Raw genomic sequence first — 24,725 nt, 5'->3', positions numbered from 1 at the left:
CTAAGGGACCGCCCCTTGGGCGGAACTTAAAGTTCTGTGTTTTTCATAACATGTTATGCCTAATCTTCTCCTTAAAAGGTGGTGTAACAAACCCAATAGCTAAGAGGAGCTGTGTCAGTCGGTGAATATTAGAGAAATAGCAATTTGTTTAATATGGAGTTCACAGACTTTATAATATGTATATACAGTTGCGCTCATAAGTTTACATACCCTGGCAGAATTTATGATTTCTTGGCCATTTTCAGAGAATATGAATAAGGCCGCGTACCACACGCGCGGACTGTTGGCCCAACTTTGTCCGTCCAACAGTTTGAGCGAACAGTCCGCTCAAACTTAGCATGGACGGACATGGCCACACACGACGGACGAACAGTTTGCTGAAACCGTGCGCGATGACGTGAACGGCACGTACGACGGGACGAAAAATACGACGTCCTATACACTGCAATGCAACCTTCCGACGTGGAAATCCTTTCTGAGCATGCGCGAGACTTAGTTGGCCAAACAAGCCTACACACGAGCGAACAGTCCGCTGAAACCTTGTTTCAGCGGACAGTTTTTCGGAATTTCCGTAAGACCTTGTTCGGCCAACTGTCCGCTGAAACTGTCCGCTGAAGCCCCACACACGAGCGGACTGTCCGCCCAAACACTGTTCAGCGGACAAGGTTGGGCGAACAGTCCGCGCGTGTGTACGCGGCCTTAACACAAAAACATAAAACATGAGGGGTTCTGTTGAAACCAAACCACGGTCAGGTAGACCAACTAAAATTTCAGCCACATCTGCCAAGAAAACTGTTCAGGATGCAAAGAAAAACCCACAAATGACTTCAGATGAAATACAGGACTTGCTGAAAACACATGGTGTGGCTGTTTTAAGATACACAATAAGGAGGCACTTGAAGAAAGATGGGCTGCATGGTCGAGTTCGCCAGAAGAAAACTATTACTACGCAAATGCCACAAAGTATGCCTCTTACAATACGCCAAACAGCACAGAAACAAGCCTCAAACCTTCTGGCACAAAGTCATTTGGAGTGATGAGACTAAAAGTGAGCTTTTTGGCCACAACCATAAACACTAAATTAGGAGAGGAGTCAACAAGGCCTATGATGAAAGCTACACCCATTCCTACTGTGAAACATGGAGGTGGATCATTGAGGTTTTGGGGGATGTGGGAGCTACAAAAAGGCACAGGAAATTTGGTCAAACTTGATGGGAAGATGAATGCAGTATGTTATCAAAAAATACTGGAGGAACATTTGCCAGGAAGCTGCGCATGGGACGTACTTGGACATTCCAACAGGACAATGATCCAAAACACAAGGGCAAGTCGACCTGTCATTGGCTACAGCAGTAGCAGTGGCCATTTCAGGCTCCTGACCTCCTTATTGAGCCACTCTGGGGAGATCTCAAAACATGAAGTTCATGCAAGACAGCCCAAGAATTTAACAGGAACTGGAGGCTTTTTGCCAAGAGGAAATGGGCAGCTTTACCATCCAAGAAGATAAAGCGCGTCATCCTCAAATACCACAAAAGACTTCAATCTGTCATTGATGTTAAAGGGAGCAATACACAATATCAAGCACTTGGGTATATAAACTTTTTATCAAGGTCATTTGGGTAGTTTCTGTTGCCATTATGATTTAAAAAGAGTAAACACAGTTGATTGATAATAAATGGCTTCAGCCAAACACTAACCATGAGTGAAAAAGGTGTTTTTGTTGGGTTATTCATATTCTCTGAAAAATGGCGCACACACACACACACACACACACACACACACACACACCCCCCTTACCTTATCGATGAGTTCCAGGCACTCGCTAAGTGTCTGGCTGATTTTCGTGGACAGTAGCAATAGCTCCTCCTCCTCTTCTATTCCCTCCCACAATGAAGGGTTGAGGTTCTGTTTTTTCTTCACAGTAGGGGGTTGTTTAGGTGGCAGCGTCATTGGTGGCCGCTTGTAAGTCTTACCCTTTGACCTAAGCCATTCTTCCAATTGTCTCCTTCAAAAGTAAAAGAATATTGCTAAATTTATTCTACTGTACTGTATTTACTCTACTGTGTGGGGTTTTTTTTTTTACGTCCAACACATCTTCTGCACACAATGCAATCCACAAATGCAGATTGAACAAATTTTATACGAAAGCAGCCACTAGTGGGCTTTACAATTCTCCCACTAGCAATAAAATTTCTAATTTTATTAATGTTAGGTTCAACTATTCTCACTCCACATATTACAATTTACCTGGACTCTCTTATAGGTTATTGGCACCCCTTGTGAATTTACTGCCTAAGGACTCTTGCCTTGAGAAGGACTTTTTATGCATTTAGATATCTGCCTAAGGTAGCTCTACCTCATGAGGCACTATTCAGGGGAACTAGAGAACTTTACATAGGAAAATGTGTGGAAAATTATCTCTGAGAATGGTGCGTTACCTGAATCTACTTCAGTAAACTCTCTTTAATGTTCATTTAAATTGCATGATCTGAATTTCCTAAAGGGATGCATGCAAAGAACATCAAAAGAACAGGGCTTACAACAGGGGACTAAAGTGGTTAGAGAAGATACAGTACAGCAATCTAACAAGCAGACTGCTATCCACAGGAGGCTATGATGATGTTGCTAATGACTACCATACTTGTGTCAATTGCTAAAGCAACCAACCAGCCAAGAAACTGGTGATGGCATGGGTGACAGATACCATGGTAAAGAAGAGGCGTTATGCTTGGCCCCTTTACTAGTGTGACTGGTTCCCCACATATTGGAATGACCTAGCCTGGAGTCATGGAGCAAGGTGTAGAGGGGGTCCCAGGAGGAGGAGAACAAGCATAGCGCCATCAAGAAGTGCGTTTCCTGTATCCGTTAGCAACATACAAAACATTGCCACTGGGAGTGAGGTGAATGGGATTTCTGAGTTGGTGGAGACCGGTACAAACTCTGCAGTATTGGCTCAGAAATGCACACCTAGAGGGAGAGGTGTTCTCTAACAGAAGTTGTGTCTGAAGTGCTTTAGTGTTAAGTTAAACAGTAAGAAGTGTGGCCACAAATACCAAGTGTTAACTGTGCAAGTGCATTGCCCGCTTCTAAGTCAGAAGTATCGCCTTAGCCTGAATTCCCATAGACATCGCATGTAATTCGCACCCGCACTGCAATGCTGATCGCATGCGAGGTCTGTGAAATGCGAGTTCAGCCATACAGTTGTATGGCTGAACTCACATTAGATTCACATGAAAATAGTGCAGGGACTTTTTTCCCTGCAATCGGATCGCATGGGTGTTCTCACTCATTCGATCCGATTCCTGTGCGAGTTCACAGTTCGCACTGCAATCTATGAACCGATCTGGGGGTGTCATTAACTTTGTATTGACACCTGCAGTGGTTTGCAGAGGGCAGCATGAGCTGCCTGCGGGAGAGATGTGGGAAACCGCACCGGTTCCGGCATCGCATTTGTGTGAACCTAGGCCTAATGTTTCATTTCACATGACTGCAGCTCCCGCCTATGGTTAAGGCATTAGTGAGGGCAGTTCTAGTGTTCCCGCTAGGCGCCTTAAGCCCCTTCCATAGGAGGATTTCTTTTTTCTATAAATTACAGTTACTACCCATGCATCTCTGGATTTCCCATTCTGCAAAAAGTACACATTCAGGACAGTGTACACTCACTATTAGTTCTCAATGTGCAGACAGCAAACAATTTTCCATGGTTTATATAAGAAAAACCCGCCAAACCCGTTGGTCATCTTTGCACATATTTTCTGCCCTACAAAAATGCCATTAAATACAAAGCTGCCCGGTTTTAGTAAAGCTCATAACAAGCAAGCAAGAAAAAAAGACAATAAACTAGTGCTGCAACTAACACACACAAAAAAAAAAAAAAAAAAGTGATATGCCATTTTTTTCATTTATTTAAAGCGGTAATATAGTAATTTTTGTAACATTTTTGTAACTTTTACCTACAGGTAAGCCTATAATAAGGCTTACCCGTAGGTAAAAAGAATAAGAAACTGTACAGGTTTAGGAGATATTCCCCTCGCAATGAGCCGCTGACTTCAGCGGCGAATACGCTCCGTGGATTCTCGGTTGAAAGTCCAGCAGACGCCAGAACTTGCCGGAAAGAAGTCTCCCCTGTGCATGCGTGGGAGCGACATCACTGCTCCAGCCACTCACAGTGCCGGAGCCGCGATACCCTGAAGACACGCCAAAAGAAAACGTCCGCTCCCTCGGCGTAGATCGGGTGAGATACCGGCGCCTCATTCTAAGGTATTTCGGTGCATACTAGCTCATTATGCCTTTTCCCTTACAGGTGTAGAAAAAAATAAAGTCAGCGGGTTTACTAATGCTTTAAAATAATACGAAGTGTTACACAGGTCATATACAAGTAACCTGTCATGATGGAGTTTATAGTACAAGAAACCCACCGGGAACCCCAATGATGGGGCACTATTCCCCTCCCCCAAACACCAATGATGGGGCCCTTGTCCACCCCGAAATACCAAAATCAGTGTTTTGCCACTGTATTTTAAAAATAAGCCGCTACCTTATCACAGCTTAATGCTCACCCCTGCTTCTTTCCTCTCTCTGTTCCCTCGAGGCAGCAAAGCAAGAGGGGCTGAGAATATCCTGCTGACATCAGCGAGGAGGAGAGATGGACGCGCCCGGTCAAACGAGAGCCGCTTTGAGAAAGCTGCTTGTACACAGGGGATTGTGCAACATTCGGATGGAGGCAGGACTGACAGGCAGGGAGGAAGGTGCATGCAGACCAACGAATCATTAATGAGAATCGACAACAACGATTTTCACTATGGATTTTTATTGATTAATCATTTCAGCCCTACAATAAACCCTAATCTGTATACTTTTTTGGGTCGGTGACTTACCCCGTTTCCCCGAAAATAAGACCTAGCGTGATTATCGGTGATGGCTGCAATAAAAGCCCTACCCCCCCAAATAAGCCTTACTCCGTTTCCCCAAAAATAAGCCCTACCCTGAAAATAAGACCTACAAGGACTTTAACTAGGGTTTATTTTGGGGGGGGGGGGGGGCTTATATTGCACCCATCACCGACAACCACGCTAGGTCTTATTTTCGGGGAAACAGGGTAGTTTGAAGTACTATCAGTGGACCAGACATATGATTTCCAGTGGAAAGATCCCACCAATGAATTCCCAAGTGATTAGGATAGCTAATGTGTAATTAACCCATTTAGCTTTTTTTTTTTTTTTTAAAGTGATAAAATCTCTTTTTTTTATTGAAAAATGACAAACATGTTATACTTATATGCAGCGTGCAGTCGTTTTGCACAGAGCAGCCCAGATCCTCTTCTCGGGTCCCTCTCCTGCTTTATAGGCCCCTCCCTTCTGCCGCTGCTCTGGGTGTCCATTCAGACATGGAGCCACAGTTTGGCCCTGTCCCCTCTCTCTCCTCATTGGCTCACAGACTGACAGCAGCAGGAGCCAATAGCCCCACACTGCTGTATCAGTCAATGAGGACGGAGAGTCTCGGGCAGCTGAGACATTGCTGTATCAAGATGGGCACACACAGGGTTTTTTTTTTTTATCTTAATGCATTAAGATAAAAAAAAAAAAAAAAAAAAATCTGACTTTACAACCCCTTTAAGGGAGCATTGTTATGGCTGGCACACATTGCAAGACACTCTCAATGAACAGGGAGAGAAGAGGGGCAGGTGAATGACCGCATCTTCCCATGTCCATTCAGACTGTCTTGCATTCCATGAACAGAATACAAGGCTTTTTGGAAATAAAAGAACAGAGCAGAGGGGGCAACTACACAAAGCAATCCCAGCATTCTGAGCGCTGTAATTCTGAGGTCGCAGTCCTGGGAGAAGGGTGCCAACACTAAACGTATGGCAATAATGAATCTATTATACTTACACTATAAAGTAGCAAGCAGGACCAATACCACTAGATGCAACTTATTTGTACAGAGCACACACAAAAAAAAAAAAAAAAAGTTATATGAAGTTCAGTTCTGCACGATGGCCTATTTTAAAGACAAATTCTATGCAGATCAAATAAGCAACAAGAAGAATTACGTGATTCTGCAATCATTGGCATGCACACAAAAGGGAACTTCTGCATGGCTGTACCTTAACAATATAAAGTTTTTCACTTACCTACGATCTTCCACAGTCATTTTGGGAGTCTGTGGTTTGCTGGTGGTATCACTGGCCATCACACAGAGTAGGTTGGAGGAAGTGGAGCTCTGGGTCTGGTCAGTGCTATGGGTCACTACTGGTTTGCTGCCTTTGCCTTTTGTCCAGTTAGTGCCGCCAGTCTGTGGCCTGGAAGCTGTTCTATTGGAGACAGGCGTTCTTGTGTTTTTTTGCCAAACTGCTGGCTTATTGATGGTGTGACGGTTCTGAACAGGAAGCACTTTGTTAGAGGTGCAAGCTGAACTACTCTGCTTAGTTTTGTTACTAGAGACTGGATGAGGGCAGAATTTATTTTGTGCTGTGCCTGATGAAGTAGTAGTCTTTACAGCTGTATTTGGTTTAACAGCACAGCTTGGCTTAAGGGCTGCAGATTTCACCTTCTCCATACGCGCAGCCAGTGGCCGCACGTTATTTGTTCTGAAGGATTTAATAACAAAACTCCTTTCAGTGGGAGTCCCAATGTTAGATACAGGCTGGCTTACTTTAGAGACAATACGGATATGTCTAGGAATGGTTTTACCCGCTGGTTGATGGGCGCTTGTCTCCAGACACACAGGTTTTGGTTTGGAAGGCAATGCTTGGCTTTTCTTTACAGAAATCCCTACAGAGTGCTGATGCAAGGTTTGTAGTTCTGAATTCTTTGTCTGTGTGCCTTTGATGTCACCTTTTTCAGAAGCAAATGCTTTGTCCACCAAACGCACATCAGAAACTTTGGTTTTATCTCCATGCTGGTTTTTGGTCAGGACAACAGTTAACCCAATTTCAGCCTTTTGGCGAGCCGTATGAGAGGACTTCTTTCCAAGTGACTTGTCCGTAACAGTTCCATTTTTGCACTGCATTGCTTGCCCAGGAAGGACAGATCCCACTCTCTGTACATTGTCTTTAGATGATGCAGGCTTTCTGGATAAGATATGTGGCTGTGCAGTTATTTTTCCCACAGCTGGTCTGCTTTGAAGAAGCCCAGTATTTAAAGCCCTGTTCTTGTTTGCTTCAGAATTAAATCTGGTGTCTTTAGGGGGGACGTCTTTTTTCTCTCTGACCTAATCAAAAAAAGCAAAAAACAAAAAAACAATAAATAAAATCGGCAAACATAAAATAATAAAAAATGATTGCACATGTGCAACAACACGCGAAACACAGAATTAAGAAACGATTTTCTGTTTTAAGAAATTCTCTCAGTGCTGTAAGATTTAAAACAGAAAGTCATTAAAAACAGCTCAAGAAAATAACAACATTGAGCTTAAATAGTTGCTATTACCATGCATGGTTCTTGGCTAGCAACCAAGTACAGGAGTATAATCAAAGCAAATCAATGAATTGGATGGCCTTATATCTTTTTTCAACCTGACTAACTATGCAACTATGACATGCCCAAAGTAGAATAGAGGTCGACCAATATGGGTTTTTCTCTGGCCGATGCAGATATTTAGAAAACGGGGCGGTCGTCATGATGCAATTTTTGCGGCTGATGATATTTTAGGTCGATTTTCTTTTTTGGCAGGCGGCACTGGCAGGTTTCACACTGAGCCAATAGTGTAACTGTGAAACTGACATATGTAACTGAATGCAGAGAGACCAGCTGTCAAAATTTAGCGGGACCGGTGGTCAGGGGTGGACTGGAGCCAGCAGCTATCAATCACCAGCCAATGATTGGGCTGCTTAAGGGGACGGGGCCACATACACATAGCAGTCTGTCCAGATCCCATTCCATTAGCTTGTGTTTTACAGCTGCTGGGTACCGCCCTCCATGTCCCGCCCACCCCCAACATCAACGCTGAATTTTGACAGCTCCTCTCTCTCTGCAGTCAGTTACATGTCAGTTTCACACACACAGTGGCTCTGTCAAGCGGCGCTCTGCCAATGGAGTGTGGGGAAGGGAGGAGGAATACTTGTGGGTCGATGGGGCACGGTGCGGTCAGTGTTAATCGGCCAATTTGCATAATAATCTGACAATGTCTTAAAAAAGGACAAATATTGGCCGACCTCTAAAGTAGCATATTCATTTTTTTTTTTATTGGCCTCACCCTTTGTGGAGAGCAAAGAAACAGTACAGATAAATTTTAGTACAACCCCAAGTTCCAAAGAGTCGGACGCCAAGTAAAAAAAGTGCACAGTCTACATGAAACAGAATGCAATGATTTGCAAATCTAATATATATTTTATTCACAATAGAAAACACATCAAATATTTAAACTGAGAAATATTACCAGTTGTACAAGTGGTATTAACAAAGAAGAGCTGGAAGAAAATTGCAAAAACATTAATCTACATTTCAGAGAATTCTGTGTGTAAGGGACAAAGCCGGAATGCAATATTGGATGCCTGTGATCCTTGGACCCTCAGATAGCAATGTATAAAAACAGGCATCATTCTGATGACATGGGCTCAGGAATATTTCCAAAAATCACCGTCTGTGAACACAGTTTGCCATGCCATCCAAAAATGAAAGTTAAAGCATTGCCACTGCAAATGCAAGTTAAATATGATCCAGAAATGTTGTGGTCTTCTCTGGGACAAAGCGCATTTAAAATATCTGTTGCAAAGTGAAAAACGAGGCTGTTGCCAGACAAATCGAAATCTGACATTTTGGGCAACCATGGGCTCCAGGTCCTCTGGGCTAGAGGAGAGGGACCTCCTAGCTTATCAGAGCTCAAAAGCCTGCATGGGTGTGTATGGAATGGACAGCTTTCACATCTTAAAAGGCACCGCTAGTGCTGAAAGACATATCCAGGTTTTAGAGCAGCATATGGTCTTATCTAGACGTCTTTTTCAGTGAAGGCCTTGCATATTTCACTAGCATCCATGACAACATCCATGACAATAGCATGACTTTGTAGAAGAGTACAGGTGCCCAACTGGTCTGCCTGCAGTCCAGACCTTTCCCCATTTAAAAATATTTGGCACATCTTAAAACAAAACGAAAAAAAAAATAAAACAAAGACGACCCAGGATTGTTGAGCAGTTAGAATCCTATATCAGCAATGGGGCAACATTCCTCTCCAAAAACTCCTGCAACTGGTTTCCTCAGTTCCCAGACATTTACAAAGTGTTGATAAAAGAGGGAGGGGGGGGGTTGCTACACTGTGCTAAACATGGCCCTGTCCCAACTTTTTTGAGATGTGTTACTGCCATTAATTACCCTTTTTCTTTTCTTTTTTTAAGAAAACTAAAGTACATTTTCTCAGATTAAACTTGATATGTTTTCTACTATGAATAAAATATTTGTTTTCTAAAATTTGTAAATCATTACATTCTATTTGTATGTATATTTTGCACAGCGTTCCAACCTTTTTGGAATATTTGTTTGTATGTATGTTTAGTTTACCTGTTTAGAAGGCTGCTGCCACCTTGCGGGTTGTAAGTTGGTGCTGTCCTTTAGGTATGGTCTGCATAATTAAAAAATAAACAAATATAAATTTCAACTTATGTCAGATACGTAAACCTTTTCACAAGTGTATCTTCCTGCTTTGTCTTAAATTCCTCTATGATAAGAAAAAAAAAAAAAAAAGTACCAGTTACTTACCGGTAACTGTCTTTCTGGGAAATCTTCCAGGACGGCACACCTGAGAGATGAGAGGCTCCTCCCTACAGGAAACACAATCAATCGACAGCTGTTTTAAGTCCCCACCCTTCCCCTTGATCCTCAGTTTGTAGAGAAGTAACTCCTGAACCAGGTTCACAAGGGAAATCATTCCTCATAGGTACTCACCTTCTAGTGTTCTAGAATTTTCCCTCCTCCAACGGGCGGGAAGTAGGCCTGCCGTCCTGGAAGATTTCCCAGAAAGACAGTTACCGGTAAGTAACTGGTACTTTTCTCAAGTCATCTTCCAGGACGGCACACCTGAGAGGATAAACAAGTACCTCAGGCCTACCTTAGGGTGGGGCCACTGCAAAACCCTCTTGGCGAACCTTGGCTCTGCAGTGAGCTTTACCTCCACTCCATACGCTCATATGCTTGATGAAGGCATGTTAGCTGGATCATGCGGCTGATCTGCAGGTCTGCTCCACAGATGTTCCTGCCTTTTCCGCTTCAGATGCAGTATCTAGGTGAAATGGGCTCTTAAAAATGGAATCAGAAAACATGTTAAACTTGTAGGTTAGCAATGTTGCCTATCTCACACATCTAACAACCATGGCCTATTATGCCTGTAGGTGCTACTTAGAACCACTAAAAAGATAAATAAGAGACCTGTGTAAGACAAGGACACTACATTAATCAATAAGAGGGCCTGTCTTAACACTATCCTGTTGAGGGAAATAAAACTGCTTCCTTTTTATCTTTATGTCAGCAAAAGACTAAAGGGAAGCCTACTTAAGGGAAATAGATTAACAGAAGCTTGAACCCTGGGTTTAAGGCATGCCCAATCTATGTCCTTACTTACGCCTGAGAGCCTTCTTCAGGAGATTAAAGTCCCTAGCAGGAGTAGACTACCCATATTGCTATGTCTAGTTTTGCTAAAAGGGCAAAATGAAGGCCATGCACCAAGCCGAAACCTATTCGATCGGGTATACATCTTTATACTTCATCCTCAGGCCCTAATACTCCTCTGAACAGAACTCTCCAAGTTCTTACTAAACAGGGCGATTCATTATCCCCTTCCTCCAGTGTCCCATAACCCTACAGGGCTTCAACCCTAGGAAATGGTTCTGGCATCCCTGAATGCAAGTGGTCAAGGTTTTCTGACATGTGGCAGCTGCAGCCCGAACTCCTGGCCCCTCCATGGAAAAGAAGGCTGAAATACAAAAGGTGATACATGCATTATTAATATCACAAATAAAATGATCATAGATTGTGGGCACGGCACAATAGATTTAGACAGAAAGGACACAAGCATAGACAACAATGTTGTGTGCCTGAGTGTGACTAGCTAAACCAATATATCAAATATGGGAAGAGACCCAAATCTGAACCTCAACGTAGACAAACAGTCCTCATAGTCTGGTTTTCTGATGTGCTGCCAAGACGTAAAAACATTAAGACTCAAGCAAACCCTAAATGCTGCGTATTTCTTTAGTGCAGCTAGCTAGGTCATAACTGATATATAAATACGGAAAGGACAGGAACCCCCTTTACTGTTGTGCTTTACCCATGTACAGCAAAACAAGGCTATAAATATAAAGACAGAAAGACCCAAACTTCTATGTTGTGTATTTCTGACAAACCACCACAGTTATAAGATTAATATGAACACCAACTCCCGTGTTGTGCATTTCTGCTATGCCACAGGGAAAAATATGGAACACAAGACAATCCTTTCTGTCATGCACTTCTGTAGTGTAGTTCAGATAGAACCAACACTGAGAAAGGACACGAGCAACCTGCAGCATTGTGTTTTTCTGAAACAGAAAGCACCAACAAGCTTCAATCTTGAGTATTTCTGCTGTGCAACAACATAAAAGCAGACACTGAGGAAAAAGACAGACAGCCTTTACAGCTGCAATCTTTCTGGTCTGCTGCAAAATAAAACAATAACGCCATGATGAGTATTCCTGCTGTGTAGCAAAACCTCAATCAGAAGGGACAGATAAGTTTAGGGATCCCACACCCGTGCGACCCAACCTGCGACTTGGGACTGCAAGACGCATGAGAAGTCATATACTATGGCTTCCAATGGGTACCATTTGTGTCTGTGCGACACCAGCAGTCCCTGATTCCTGGATCCACAGACCTCAAGATTACACAGGTCGCAGGGAAAAAAAAACAAATAGCAATTTTCAGGTCGAACAAGTAAGGGGTCCCCAATGCTGTGACTCCCTGGAGGATTGCAGCCAACAAACCCCTGCTGTGTATCCCTAAGATGCAGAAAGGTAGATCCATGAGAAACACTGCTTAGCCTGATATACAAACGATAAGGCAGTAAATATAGGACATACAGGACACAAACATTCAATCTTTGTGTATGTCTGATGTGTAGTAATATACCAATACTGAGCAGAGAGGCCACCATCCTCAATGTGTCTCTCAGCTGAGCAGCAAAAACAAAAATCAGAAAAAGACAAGCAACCTTCACTGCTGTGTCCTTTCTGATATGCAGCCAATAAGGCAGTATATGCAAGACATAAAGGACAGACAACCTTCAATCTTGTATATGTCTGATGTGCAACAATATAACAATTCTGAATAGAGATAGCACATGCATATTGAAGCGATTTGGCCTTGCGACTCAACATGTCAAATCGCATGGCTAAAATCAGCACAACACCACTTTGTGGTGCTACATGGATTACCAAAGGCAGTATATGTACTACACCTGGCAGGGGTTCAATTTGTATTTCTACTATGTAGCCCAACAAATTCGAACCATCAATTTTCACTGCTGCCTTTCTGATAAGGCAGTAATACAGGACACAAAACCTCACAGACCTTAATGCTGTATAAATCTGATGTGCAACAATAAAACACTATGAATAGAGATAGCACATCCATATTGAAATGATTTGTCATGCGACTCAACATGTCAAATCGCATGTTTAAACTCGGCAGCCATTGCTGTTAATAGCACTGTCTGAATCAGCACAGCGCCACGCAAATCAGGACCATCAGACTTCACTGCTGCCTTTCTGATAAGTAACCAACAAGGCAGTAAAACAGGACACAAAGCCCCACAGACAGACCTCAATCTTGTGTATGTCTGATGTGCAGCAATATAACCATTATGAGCAGAGATGTCACCAGACACAATGATGTGCATTTCTGCTGTGCAACACAAAACCAGAAAGTACAGACCACCTTCACTGTTGTATTTTTCTGATCTGTAGCCAAACAAAGCAGTACCTTTAGTATATAAAGGACAGCAAACAAGCTTCAGTGCAGTGCATTTCTGATGTACAGCAATATAGCCCTTATAAGCAGAGATGTCACAAATCTCAATGTGTATTTCTGCTGTGCCACAAAAACATCCCAGCAAGCACAAACCTTCACTACTGAGGTCTACTGGTGTGCAGCCAATGAGGAGTCATGGTCTATCCCTTTATGAAATAACCAACAGGCAATTTATTTCATAGGCATAGCCTGGGCTGTAGATACTAAACCTTCACCACCAGAGAAGGAACAGATCCTAAAATGGTTGGACACCCTACTATTAGTAGTAGTTGTTGTCCTACCTTACCTCCATAGACTGAGCAAACGCTAGCCAGCACATATCCAGGTGGTGCTGATTAGCAACTAAAGTCTCAATGAGCCCAGCCCTAGAGACCAATTTAAGACCTCTCTAGAAGAGGTGGTTACCAGTTTAGCCTGGGAGGTAAATAGCTATTTGCAGGCTTCAAACAATTAATTATGTAGCTCTTGCATAGGTTTGCACAGAAAATCCTCAATTAAAAGGATGTAGGGAGCGATCTATGGTGAATCGCCTTTAGATCTGCCACTGCGTGGATTGTAGCCCAAACCAATAAAAAAAGTTTCTTCTTACCTCCTACACTATAATATAAACACAGTGTAAAGGTGGAGTGGGAGGTTGGAGCTTATGAAAGTTAACTATAGCAGGCAACCCCCAAAAGGAGGATCTGTGACAAGGGAACCCCTACTGTGCCACACAGTAGCTTGGTCTCTGCCCATCCTTGAATGTTAGGTCAGCTTTTAAACATTGTGAAGCAACTTCAGATTCCTAGCAGCTGGGCTAATAGGGCCGGTAACCTAGTGCACCTGCTGACCAGGGGAGCTTCTGAATCCACCAACCACTGCCCAATTAATAACCTGTTCAGTGGTATACCTGGCCTGTAAGTAACTTTGTATCTACCAGGTCCCCTCTGTACGCTATATTCATCCCTACTAAATGTACCACAACTGGGCATGTAGGGAGAGGCTGGCAACCTACTGCTGCGATAACCACAGTGTCTCTGCTGTAAGAGGGAGCTGTGGCTGGTGGTTTTAGCAGTGGCATCTGCGCTATTTGTATCCCGACCCCAGGTTCTGCACTGCACCAGTCAGTATATACACGGGGAAGGGGGAGCAATGGCCTACCTACCTCTTTCTCATCTGAAGTGGTTTAGGCACACTCGTTCCTCTGCACCACCTGTCCACCATACAGCTTCTCTGATGTAAGAGGGAGCTGCGGCTGGTGTTTTTAGCAGAAGCTTAAGGGCTATTTGAATCCAGACCCCAGGTGAGATCTCAAATGCCCAGAAACCCTCTGGCTGGAATTGGGGATTTTGCAGCTAAATTCCCACGGCAAAAGGAAAGTAAAGTACTCACCGTTGTCGTCTTCCTCTTTTTGCCACAGCCAGCGGGCTTGCTTTTCCATCCTTATGGTCCACACGCAAGGAGGATAGCCGCCAAAGTGCTCCCCCCCCCCCAACTGCTGTCCCCATAGGGAAGTCAGTCTATATACATGGGGGGGGGGGGGGGCAATGCCTTCCATTCCTCATTCCCATCTTCATATCTGAGGTGGTTAAGGCAGACATCCACTGTAGTAAACTGGTGCCTCCTCGCTCTAGAGAAAGGAGGATGTGGGCGCCTGCTCCTACTGACTCTCAGCCTTCCCTCCTGGGTAAGAACGCCGCTGCCATTTTCCCGAAGTTTGAAAATGACGCGGGTGCTTGTTGCCACGCCCTCTCCGGCAGCCCACGCGAGCTACCGGGGACCCAGGAGTCGGGGACAAGCCCCCTGGAAAGAACCGATGGCCAGCACCCCCGTCTGAACAGCCACCTGTACAGGTAAGGAGGGGGGGAGACAGGATAATGGCCCCTGAAGTTCTGGGTACACCACTGTACCCAGGGTCCTTCAGCTCTCAGGGGGGCTCTTCCAATTTCTGCTGCCCGCCCTGAGGAAAAGATAGGGGAACCCCCCAGGAAGGACAAGAATATCCTACCAGACCCAGAGGCTTCCCAGGCTTGTGGTCCGGCTCCCAGGGGGAGACCACCAGCCCCAGGCTTCGGGTCATTTGGAAAAAAACAAACAGTTTCGCTGTGTAGGGAGAAACACAATCAAAAACTGAGGATCAAGGGGAAGGGTGGGGACTTAAAACAGCTGTCGATTGATTGTGTTTCCTGTAGGGAGGAGCCTCTCATCTCTCAGGTGTGCCGTCCTGGAAGATGACTTGAGAAAAGAATCTTTTCTTGTTTGATAGAACAAATCCTTAAAAGGGAAATTTTATCTTTGCCCCTTAGTGCCGGTTCACACTAGTGCGATGTGGAAACCAGCGCGATTCCAGTGCCAGTTTGCGCATCACATAGAACTCGCAGGCGGTTTACACTGCCCTATGCGAACCTCTGCAGGTGTCAAAAGAAAGTTAAGGACACCCCCAGATCAGTTTGCATATTGGAGTGCGAAGCGTCAAATGGTGCAGGAATTGGATTGCATGGGCATGAACATCCATGCATTCTGATTCCAGTGCGGCCCAAAAAAGGGTCCTGCACCATTTTTGAGTGAATACGATGCAAATTCAGCCATACAATCGGTATTGGCTGAATTCGTATCACACAGACATCGCATGAGATCTGCACAGTACAGCAGTGCAAATCACATGCAATGTCTAACATCGCTCAAGTGTGAACCCAGCCTTACACTTGGTTATCACCTTAACCATGTAACAGCGTTTGGGCCTGGCAATTCGCTGCTTAGGCCCAACTACTCAAGGAGAAAGTGACTGTCTTTAATATCGCAAAGCACCAAATATTTTTTTATGATCGGAGTGGCAGAGGAGCATGGTAAGAAGGGTACCAGTGAGTGGGGAGGTGTTCAATCAGGAGAAAGTCACTGGATGGACGGGTAACATGACAGATTACCTTTAAATGTTTAAACCAGGTTAACCATTTACCTTGGTGGTACACTTGAAATAACTAAGGTCTCAGGGAACCCTTGGCAGTAATAACTACAGGATATGTAAAGCTCAGGGTACATTGAGATATAAGAATAAATGAAAGGACATGCTGCTCTCAAAGTATTTGACAACCAGAGCTGCTCTAGAACACATTTTCAGAAATAAATAAAAATATACAAAAATGATAGGCAGAAAAGAAATGCAGTCAGTAAAAACTGTGGTGGTGTCTGGAAAAGTGCCTCCTTACATTGGTGACCAGTGAACCTCTTTACTGCTGGTCAATGTAGAGCTCCCTTAGATTTGTGGTAAATGGAGAAGGGACCCTTACATTGGTGGGTCACCTTGCACTGGTGGTCAATCAGAAAAAGACCCCATTACACTGGTGATCGGTGGGAAGAATGCGGCTTAACATTGGCGGCACTGGTCATTGGAAAGAATGGATCCTTCCCCCCACAGAAAGATTTAAAAAGATCATTGTCTTCAGTGGTTACTTGGGAAGATTTCAGAAAGGATGACATTTTTCATCTCTTAAAGTATAATTCCAGTTAAAATCTAACCTAGCTTAAAGTGGAGCTCCCCTTAAAAAGGTGAAGCGCCACAAAGGAGACAGAAGAGCAGAGCTGTGGATGACAGAGGCAGGTAAACTGACCATGGTGTCAGGGCTCAGAAGCCATCATTACCCTCATCAGTTTACAGAGGGGATGGCAGAAAATGTCAGGATCAGCCCGTTTTTTTTTGTTATTTTTTTTAGGCGTTACAGGGGTCCAAATTCCACAGCACAAGTACTGTGCTGTATAAAAGGCTTTAAAAGGAGAAGGATCCATTTTTTTTTTAGGGGTTAAACGCTTTAACCACTTCAATTCTGTGTACTTTCATCCCCTTCCTGCCCAGGCCAATTTTCAGCGCTGTCGCACTTTGAATGACAATTGCGCACTCATGCAATGTTGTACCCAAACTACATTTTCAGCATTTTTTTGAGACAGATAGAGCTTTCTTTTGGTGGTATTTAATCGCTACGTTTTTTTTTTTTTGCTAAACAAATAAAAAGACTGAAAAAAAATATAATTTTTTATGTTACAAAATTTTCTTTTATGTTAAAAAGTTTTCTCCTTCACTGAAGGACACAGGCTGAAATGACAGGCACTAGTGGGCATCGCTGATGGTGCTGTACTGATTATCAGTGCAGACCCCTCCTTCAGGAGAGACACTTATCGGCTCTCCTCATGCCCTTTCAGCAGTGAATAGAGGAATGCCAATAATTGGCACTTCCTAGTTACGCTGTAATTGAGCACAGCTGATCACGTGGTAAAGAGCCTACGCAATAGGCTCTTTGAGATGCAGTTTGTCGGAGCACACACACTGCACTACCGATCCCTGAGTGGCTCGTTCCGAAGGACGTCATATGATGTCCAGCCAGAATGGAAGATGACCCAGAACCACCCCAGCGAATCTCCCACCCACTCCCCTCTCCATCCCCCTACACTTTCTCACATCATCATCTCCCTTTCTCTTATTCTTCTGAACTCGTTACTTCTTAAAATGATTGTTATAGCACAATAAAGAGGCATAACATGAGCCATTGATATAATGCTTGTCTCTAGATTGTAATCACACTAGAACCCGATTTTATGTACTTCCTTTACTTGATTAAATTTGTGCCAATTGCTATTATTTATGTTTATAAACCTTGGAAAAAAATATATTGAAAAACAGGAAAAAAATAAATACTTAAAACTCACTTGGTATTTTCAGGTTTCAGTTTCCCCTTTGCCGTCAGGTATTCCCGCAGCTTCCTTCGACGTTCTTCTGTTGACAGAATAAATACAAGCAGACGTTAAAAGGGAATATACAGTCTTATATACATTAAAGTATAACTAAAGACAATTTTTTTTCTAGTTTTGGATAGAGTGGAGAAGGATTAAAACCCCTCAGGTTTTTATTGCTGTCTGTGCCCCCATTAGGGAGTGTCACCCACTCTATTTGTCCTCGCTGAGCACAGAAAGTGGATAAAAACAAAAACACCACACACATTTTGGGTTGTCCCCATTACAGTAAGAGAAAATTCTTCCAACAGGGACACCAGTTTTGATGACTCTGGTGACAACCAGGAATTCCCTCACTTCCTGTTGCGGCTATGGGACAGGAGGTGAAGGAAACATCTCCAATGGGACACAAATGGCAAACAACCCAGCGGGTTGAACGAAAATATAACGTCAGCTGCGGTCGGAGCCGCTGCACTTAATATGCAAAGTTAGTACAGTAAAACCTTCATTTGAGAGCGTTTTGCAAGGCAAGCAAAATTTTTTAATACATTTTGACTTACGACATTTGGCCTGTGTGTATCCGGTTTAAAGAGGTTGTAAACCCTTCTGTAGTTGTATCTACAAGTATGCCTAGAAAAAGGATATGCCATTCACATCACCCCTGACCATCCATGGGGGATCTCACTCACACTGTGCAGGGATCGCCCTGTCAGATCTCCGCTCTCTTCTATGGGGGATCAGATGAACACGGACCGTCTGTCCGTGTTCCTCTGATCTGCTCTGAAGACGGATAGAAAAATAGGATTTTCCTCCGTCTGCAGAATCGGATCATTGCGGAGACGGACGATATCGGGTGTCAGCAGATGTTCATCCACAGACATCCACTATCCCATATGGATGCTTTCAGCATTGTCACACTTTGAATGACAATTGCGCGGTCATACTACACTGTACCCAAACAAATTTAATCATTTTCTTCACACAAATAGAGCTTTATTTTGCTGGTATGTAATCACTGCTGGGTTTTTATTTTATTTTTTGTAAAATTTTTGAAAAAATTTTTTTTTTACTTTTTTCTGTCAGTTAATTTTGTAACCAAGTAATTTTTCGCCTTCACTGATGTGCACTGATGAAGCAGCACTGATGGGCATTGATGAGATGGCACTAAAATGCTGCACTGATTGGTATTGATGGACAGCAGTGATGGGCAGCACTGATTGGCAGCACTAATTGCCAGCACTGACTGGCATGGCTAATGGGCAATGAGTTGTGGCACTTGTGGGCACTGACTGCTGCCACTGGTGGGCACGGTATTTTTACACTTTATTTATATATTGTAATCAGGGCACTGATGATCAGTGCCCTGATTACTTCCCTAGCTGTCCCCCTGTGAGGAGATGCTGCTGATCGGCTCTCCTGACACTGTCAGTGTAAGGCAAGGAGAGCCGATCAATGGCATCTCCGTGTTTACATGTGACTAGCTGTGATTGGACACAGCAGATGCGGCTCTTTACAGAGACAGGGGTTGTACCGTGTCCTAGCAACACGGTGTGGCCGCGATCACTGTGGGCATGCGAGAGCAGCTGTTCTGGGCCCTGCCGTTATATGACGGCGGCCCAGAACAAGAGCTGCACCCACTGCCCCGCCGCGGGCAGCAAGCGGTTAATGAATTGCCTAGAATAAGACTTACATATAGGTACTGAAAATGTCTCCTAAACATGCACCGTTTGGGAGATAACGCATGTATCGGCGTATAACACGCACATTCACTTTAAAGGGAAGTTTCAGTGGGGAAAAAAAAAAAAAAAAACTTCAAAATTATAAATAGGGAACTTTGAAGCAAAATAAGGGTCAGTGCCCATCTGCAGCCTCACCTTTGCCATCAATGCAGCCTGATCAATGCCCATCTGCAGCCTAGATGGGACAGGGAGGGGGGTGGGACGAGCGCCGACAGATTACATACAGTGAGAATCTCCTATGATAGACAAAACAGTGGTCCAATGGTGGCCCAGGAAACGGAACTTCCTATTACAGAGGCCCCCCAAGTAAACAGGAGATTCTCACTGTATGTAATCTGACTGCACTTGTCCCGCCCCCCTCCGAGGCAGCTTAAATTTAAGTATTGGTGTTATACGCCAATAAATACAGTACTTATTGTGTTTTGCTCTGATTATGTCATCGCGCATGCACTGTGAAGAAACAGCCCCCCCGTCCCGTTTCTTCACGAGCAAGTGACTTTACACACCACTCCAGCCAGTCACATAGCCGAGTCCGCGGCCCCGGAAGGAAAAACGGGCAAACATGGATGCGGCCTGCAGTGGAGATAGCGTGGGCTTCGTTTACAGGCGAGTGTCACATAATGTGCTAGTATGAGATGCATACTAGCACATTAAGCTTTTATTTTGCAGGGGAAAAGGAAGTAAAACCCATCAGGAACTGTAGTTTGCTCACATAATTTGTTATAAAAACATCTTTAGCATTCTGAAGCTTCCCTCCAACCACTTTGCATATTTTTATATATACTGTTATTCTGTACTCGCCAAATATGCTGCAGAAATCTCCCTCTACTGAGTCTGGCTGCAATCATTTTAACTGTGGGCAGCTGAAGCAGCTGCCTTGTTACTTCCTGGATTTACATAGGCACACCCCAAGCTGTGCAGCTCTCATTGGCCCTCTTATGACTCATCCCCCCTCTCCCTTCCTGGCAAACACTCAAATGAGAGAGCTGTGCATGAGGTCATAAGCCTAGGCTAATGACCAGACAAGAAACAGGAAGTGAGCTGTATAAGGTATTGACTGGCAGAAAAAAAAATGTTTTACTATCCAAAGTTAAAAACAACAAGGGCAGAAGATTTATTAGATGGAAAGTTTAAAAAAAAATTACTGAAGGTCCGCTTTAAGTATAACTAAAGGCAAAACTTTTTTTTTTCTAGTTTTGGATAGTGGAGAGGGATTAAAAGCCCCTCAATTTTTATTGCTGTCCGTACACCCCCCCCCGTTAAGGAGATTCGCCCTCTCTAGTGATCCTGTTTACCATTATCATTGTAAGTGAAAGTAAAAAATAAAAACTCCAAATTTTGGGTTGTCCCCAAAAAAGTAATAGATGGGAAATCCTCCAATGGGGACACTAGTTCTGGTGACCTGGGTGTCCCCAAGAAATTCCTTTAATTTGCAACGATTTCCTCACTTCCTGTTTGGCTATGGGACAGATGGCAAAAAAAAAAAAAATCTGACAGGGGTTATAACCCTCCATTACACTATCCAAAAAAAAAAAAAAAAAAAAAAAGTTCTACTTTAAGGACTTGCTGCCACAGTAGTACTGCGGAAATGTGGCTTGATCATGCGAATCGCCATCATTGTACATCGGCTCGTGCACATGTCCACTGGCTAGTGGGGGAGACAATCAGCGGGTGGGGTGGATGCAATGTCCACTGGCCACCTGCAATCCTTCCCCCACAGTTACAGAACAGGGGATCTGCATATGTAAACAAGGCAAATCTCTGTTCTGGCAGGGGAGATCACACAAATCCTGTCTTTCTGCTAAGCAGGAAGACTGAGACCTCTTTCACACTGAAGCGTTTTTCAGGCGCTACAGCGCTAAAAATAGCTCCTGTAAAAAGCCTCAGCTGCAAACCCAGTGTGAAAGCCTGAGTGCTTCCACATTGGGGCGCTGCACTGGCAGGGCATCACAAAAAGTCCTGCCAGCAGCTTCCTTGCAGCGATGAATACACCGCTCCTCCCCATTGAAAACAATGGGGCAGTGCTGCTATACCGCTGGCAAAGCACCTCTGCAGCTGCGTTTTGCAGGCTGATTCAACCCCTTTTCGGCCGCTAGCGGGAGTTAAAACCGCCCCGCTAGCAGCTGAATAGCGCCGCTTTACCGTTGATGCCCAGGGTGGCTCAGTGTAAAAGGGGTCCGTTTCCCCGGTCACAGATTCCCCCATAGAGTTAGCAAACACACCCAGGGAACAGTTAACCCTTAGATCACCCCTAGTGTTAACCCCTTCCCTGCCAGTGTCATTAGTACAATAACTGCATATTTTTAGCACAGATTACTGTAATAATGTCACTGGACCCCAAAAGGGAATCGTTTAACACCATTACTAGTACAAAAAAAAAATTGAAATCTATCCCCCATTTCGTAGATGCTATAAACCAAACAATATACGCTTGTCATTTTTTTTTTTTATACCAAAAATATGAAGAATACATATTGGCCTAAACTGATGAAGAAATTCGTTTTTTTTTTAATATTTATTATAGCACAAAGTTTTTGTTTTTTTTTTCCCCCATTCAAAATTGACGCTTTTTTTTGTTTATAGCGCAATAAAAAAAAATAGAAAACGCAGTGGCGACCAAATGCCACCAAAATAAAGCTCTATTTGTGTGTGTGCGTGTGAACGTCAATTTTGTTTGGGTAGTGTGGCGCAATTGTCAGTTAAAGCAATGCAGTGCCGTATCGCAAAAAATGGCCTGGTCATTGAGGTGGGGAAAATCCTCCGGTGGTTAAGATTAAGTGTTTTACAAAGATCGTGTTTTTTGTGCAGCGCATTAAGGGGGGGGCCTATTCATTTCAATGGGCTGCCCTATGTGTTAAGACACTAAAGTGCATGAGCCCTAACAAAAAAAAAAAAAAGATATATATAGCACCACACTAAAGAGTGTGTGTGTGTGAGTGTGTGAGTGTGTGTGTGTGTGTGTGTGTGAGTGTGTGTCAGTCATTGACCTCTTGTGTATACACACAGCTCTCCAATGTACACATACAAGAGGTATACATAGGGGGGCTGTGTTGTGTATAGTAGAGGTAGGTGGGTGTGTGTATAGGAGAGGTGTGTACACGAGGCTAGCACTCGGTATATCTCCCCTCTATGATGTATCCCGGTGTTCAGTCGTTCTCCCCCTCCGGTATAGCTCACCCTGCGCGCTCGGCGTCTTTGCCGCTTCCATGTTTTCAATCCGCAGATCGCTGCGCTTCTCGCTCCAACCGCCCTGCATTCAAATCCAACAACCAATCACGTTGATGCATCAAAGGTTTCTTTCGAAAAACTTTATAGACAACAAACACTTCCCTGGCTTGGTGCACTCTGATTGGTCAGGCAGTTCGTTGGGCGGAGCATCCTTCACTTCCGCAGACTATAGTGGAGGGGTGTGTGTGTAGTTGCAGAGAATGGATGTAGTGTATAGAGCGGTGCGGGTATAAGGATCGGTCTATGATCAGTAGAGCAGTGTGTTTGTGGGGGTGTGGGGAGGATTGTTGGCACTGTGGATAGTATTTATAGATTAGGGCATTTGTGTTTCTGCAATTATAGATTTTACATATTCAGGTAAAGTGTAACTTTGGGGCTAAAATAAAAGAAAATTGTGAACAGTCATGATTTGTAATGCAGAAGAGATATGCTGTGTGCGGGTCACACAGAAATCGCTGCACTTACCTGTGCAAATTACACGCGTGCCTCTGGGGTGCGATTTGAGCCGTGGATTTGTATGGCTTAAATCGGGCTGCATTCGCACCAAACTGACGCAGGACCCCCCCCCCCCCTCGTTTTTTTTTTGTCCACAACAGAATTAGTTGGCATGGTGTTCACTGCCATGCGATCTGATTCCGCAAAATCACGCATTTTATAAACCAATTGCGGGGTGTTGTTAACAAAAAGTGATTGTGAAGCCAGAAGTTTTTTTTTTTTTTATCTTAATGCATTCTATGCATTAAAGCGGGAGTCCACCGGGACTATATATATATATATATATATATATATATATATATACACACATACATATTATCGATTTTTGAAAAAAAAAATGTATATCCTATATTTTAGATTGATTTTATACTATCATGGTTTTAATATTTTGATTAGTGTCTGCAATCTGTTTGGTGTCTGTCCAATATAGCGCGCTGTGATGTGGAAGGAAATACTACTATATACAGTAAAGGAGAATCCGCCTTTAACCACTTCCGCCCCGGAAGATTTGGCTGCTCAATGACCAGGCCATTTTTGCGATACGGCACTGCGTCCATTTAACAGACAATTGCATGGTTGTGAAACGTTGCACCCAAACAAAATTTACGTATTTTTTTCCCCCAGAAATAGAGCTTTCTTTTGGTGGTATTTGATCATCTCTGCGGTTTTTATTTTTGCGCTATAAACAAAAGAAGAGCGACAATTTTGAAAAATACACAATATCTTTTACTTTTTGCTATAATAAATATCCCACATTTTTTTTCAAAAAAACTATATTTTTCCTCAGATTAGGCCGATATGTATTCTTCTACATATTTTTGGTTAAAAAAAATAAATAAAAAAAAAAATCGCAATAAGAGTATATTGATTGGTTTACGTAAAAGTTATAGCATCTACAAAATAGGGAATAATTTATGGCATTTTTATTATTATTATTATTTTTTTACTAGTAATGGCGGCGATCTGCGATTTTTATCAGGACTGCGATATTGAGGCAGAAAAATTGGACACTTTTTACACGTTTTTGGGACCATTGACAATATACAGCGATCAGTGCTATAAAAATGCACTGATTACTGTATAAATGTCATAGGCAGGGAAGGGATGAACACTAGGGGGCGATCAAGGAGTTAACTTTGTTCCCTAGGTGTGTTCTAACTGTGGTGGTGGTGGGGGGGGGGGGGGGGGTTTTGGGACTGACTAGGGGAAGAGACAGATCGGTGTTTATACTTAGTATGAACACACAATCTGTCTCCTCTCCCCTGAAAGAACCTGGATTTGTGTGTTTACACACATAGATCCCGGTTCTCGCTCTGTCACGAGCGATCGCAGGTGCCCCATGGTCATCGAGCCTGCCCGGGCACTCGCACCAGCTTCGGCCACACGCGTGCGTCCCTAGTGGCCAAAAGGCGAAGCAACGTACAGTAACGTCGTTTCTCCCAGCCGTGCCATCCTGAACAGAAAAACAGCGGCGGCTGATCGGCAAGCAGTTAAAATGATACTACTTATCGAGTGCTATACCACCCATCCAGTCATCTCTCTCTCTCTATATATACATATTATAACA

At 43.6% G+C, this 24,725-nt stretch overlaps 1 protein-coding gene across 1 annotated transcript in view; it reads right to left on the bottom strand.

The window, feature by feature from the left end:
* The window catches only part of CKAP2L (cytoskeleton associated protein 2 like), a 41,276-nt gene extending 18,557 nt beyond the window's left edge, over positions 1-22,719 (bottom strand). The window contains exons 1-5 of the mRNA XM_077469593.1: positions 22,613-22,719; positions 17,673-17,739; positions 9,498-9,558; positions 6,134-7,212; positions 1,798-2,005 (exon numbers count right to left, since the gene is read on the bottom strand). Coding sequence (XP_077325719.1) covers positions 1,798-2,005; positions 6,134-7,212; positions 9,498-9,558; positions 17,673-17,739; positions 22,613-22,691 — 1,494 coding nt within the window. The 5' untranslated portion in view covers positions 22,692-22,719. The remainder of the gene's footprint in view (positions 1-1,797; positions 2,006-6,133; positions 7,213-9,497; positions 9,559-17,672; positions 17,740-22,612) is intronic.
* Between the last annotated feature and the right edge of the window lie 2,006 nt (positions 22,720-24,725).

This window comes from Lithobates pipiens, unplaced genomic scaffold, assembly GCF_037356315.1.
Source record: "Lithobates pipiens isolate NorthernLeopardFrog02 unplaced genomic scaffold, aLitPip1_a1.2 Scaffold_8, whole genome shotgun sequence".
Taxonomy (NCBI): Eukaryota; Metazoa; Chordata; class Amphibia; order Anura; family Ranidae; genus Lithobates; species Lithobates pipiens.
Note: the sequence above shows the minus strand (reverse complement) of the source record. Positions and strands in the feature narration are given on the sequence as shown.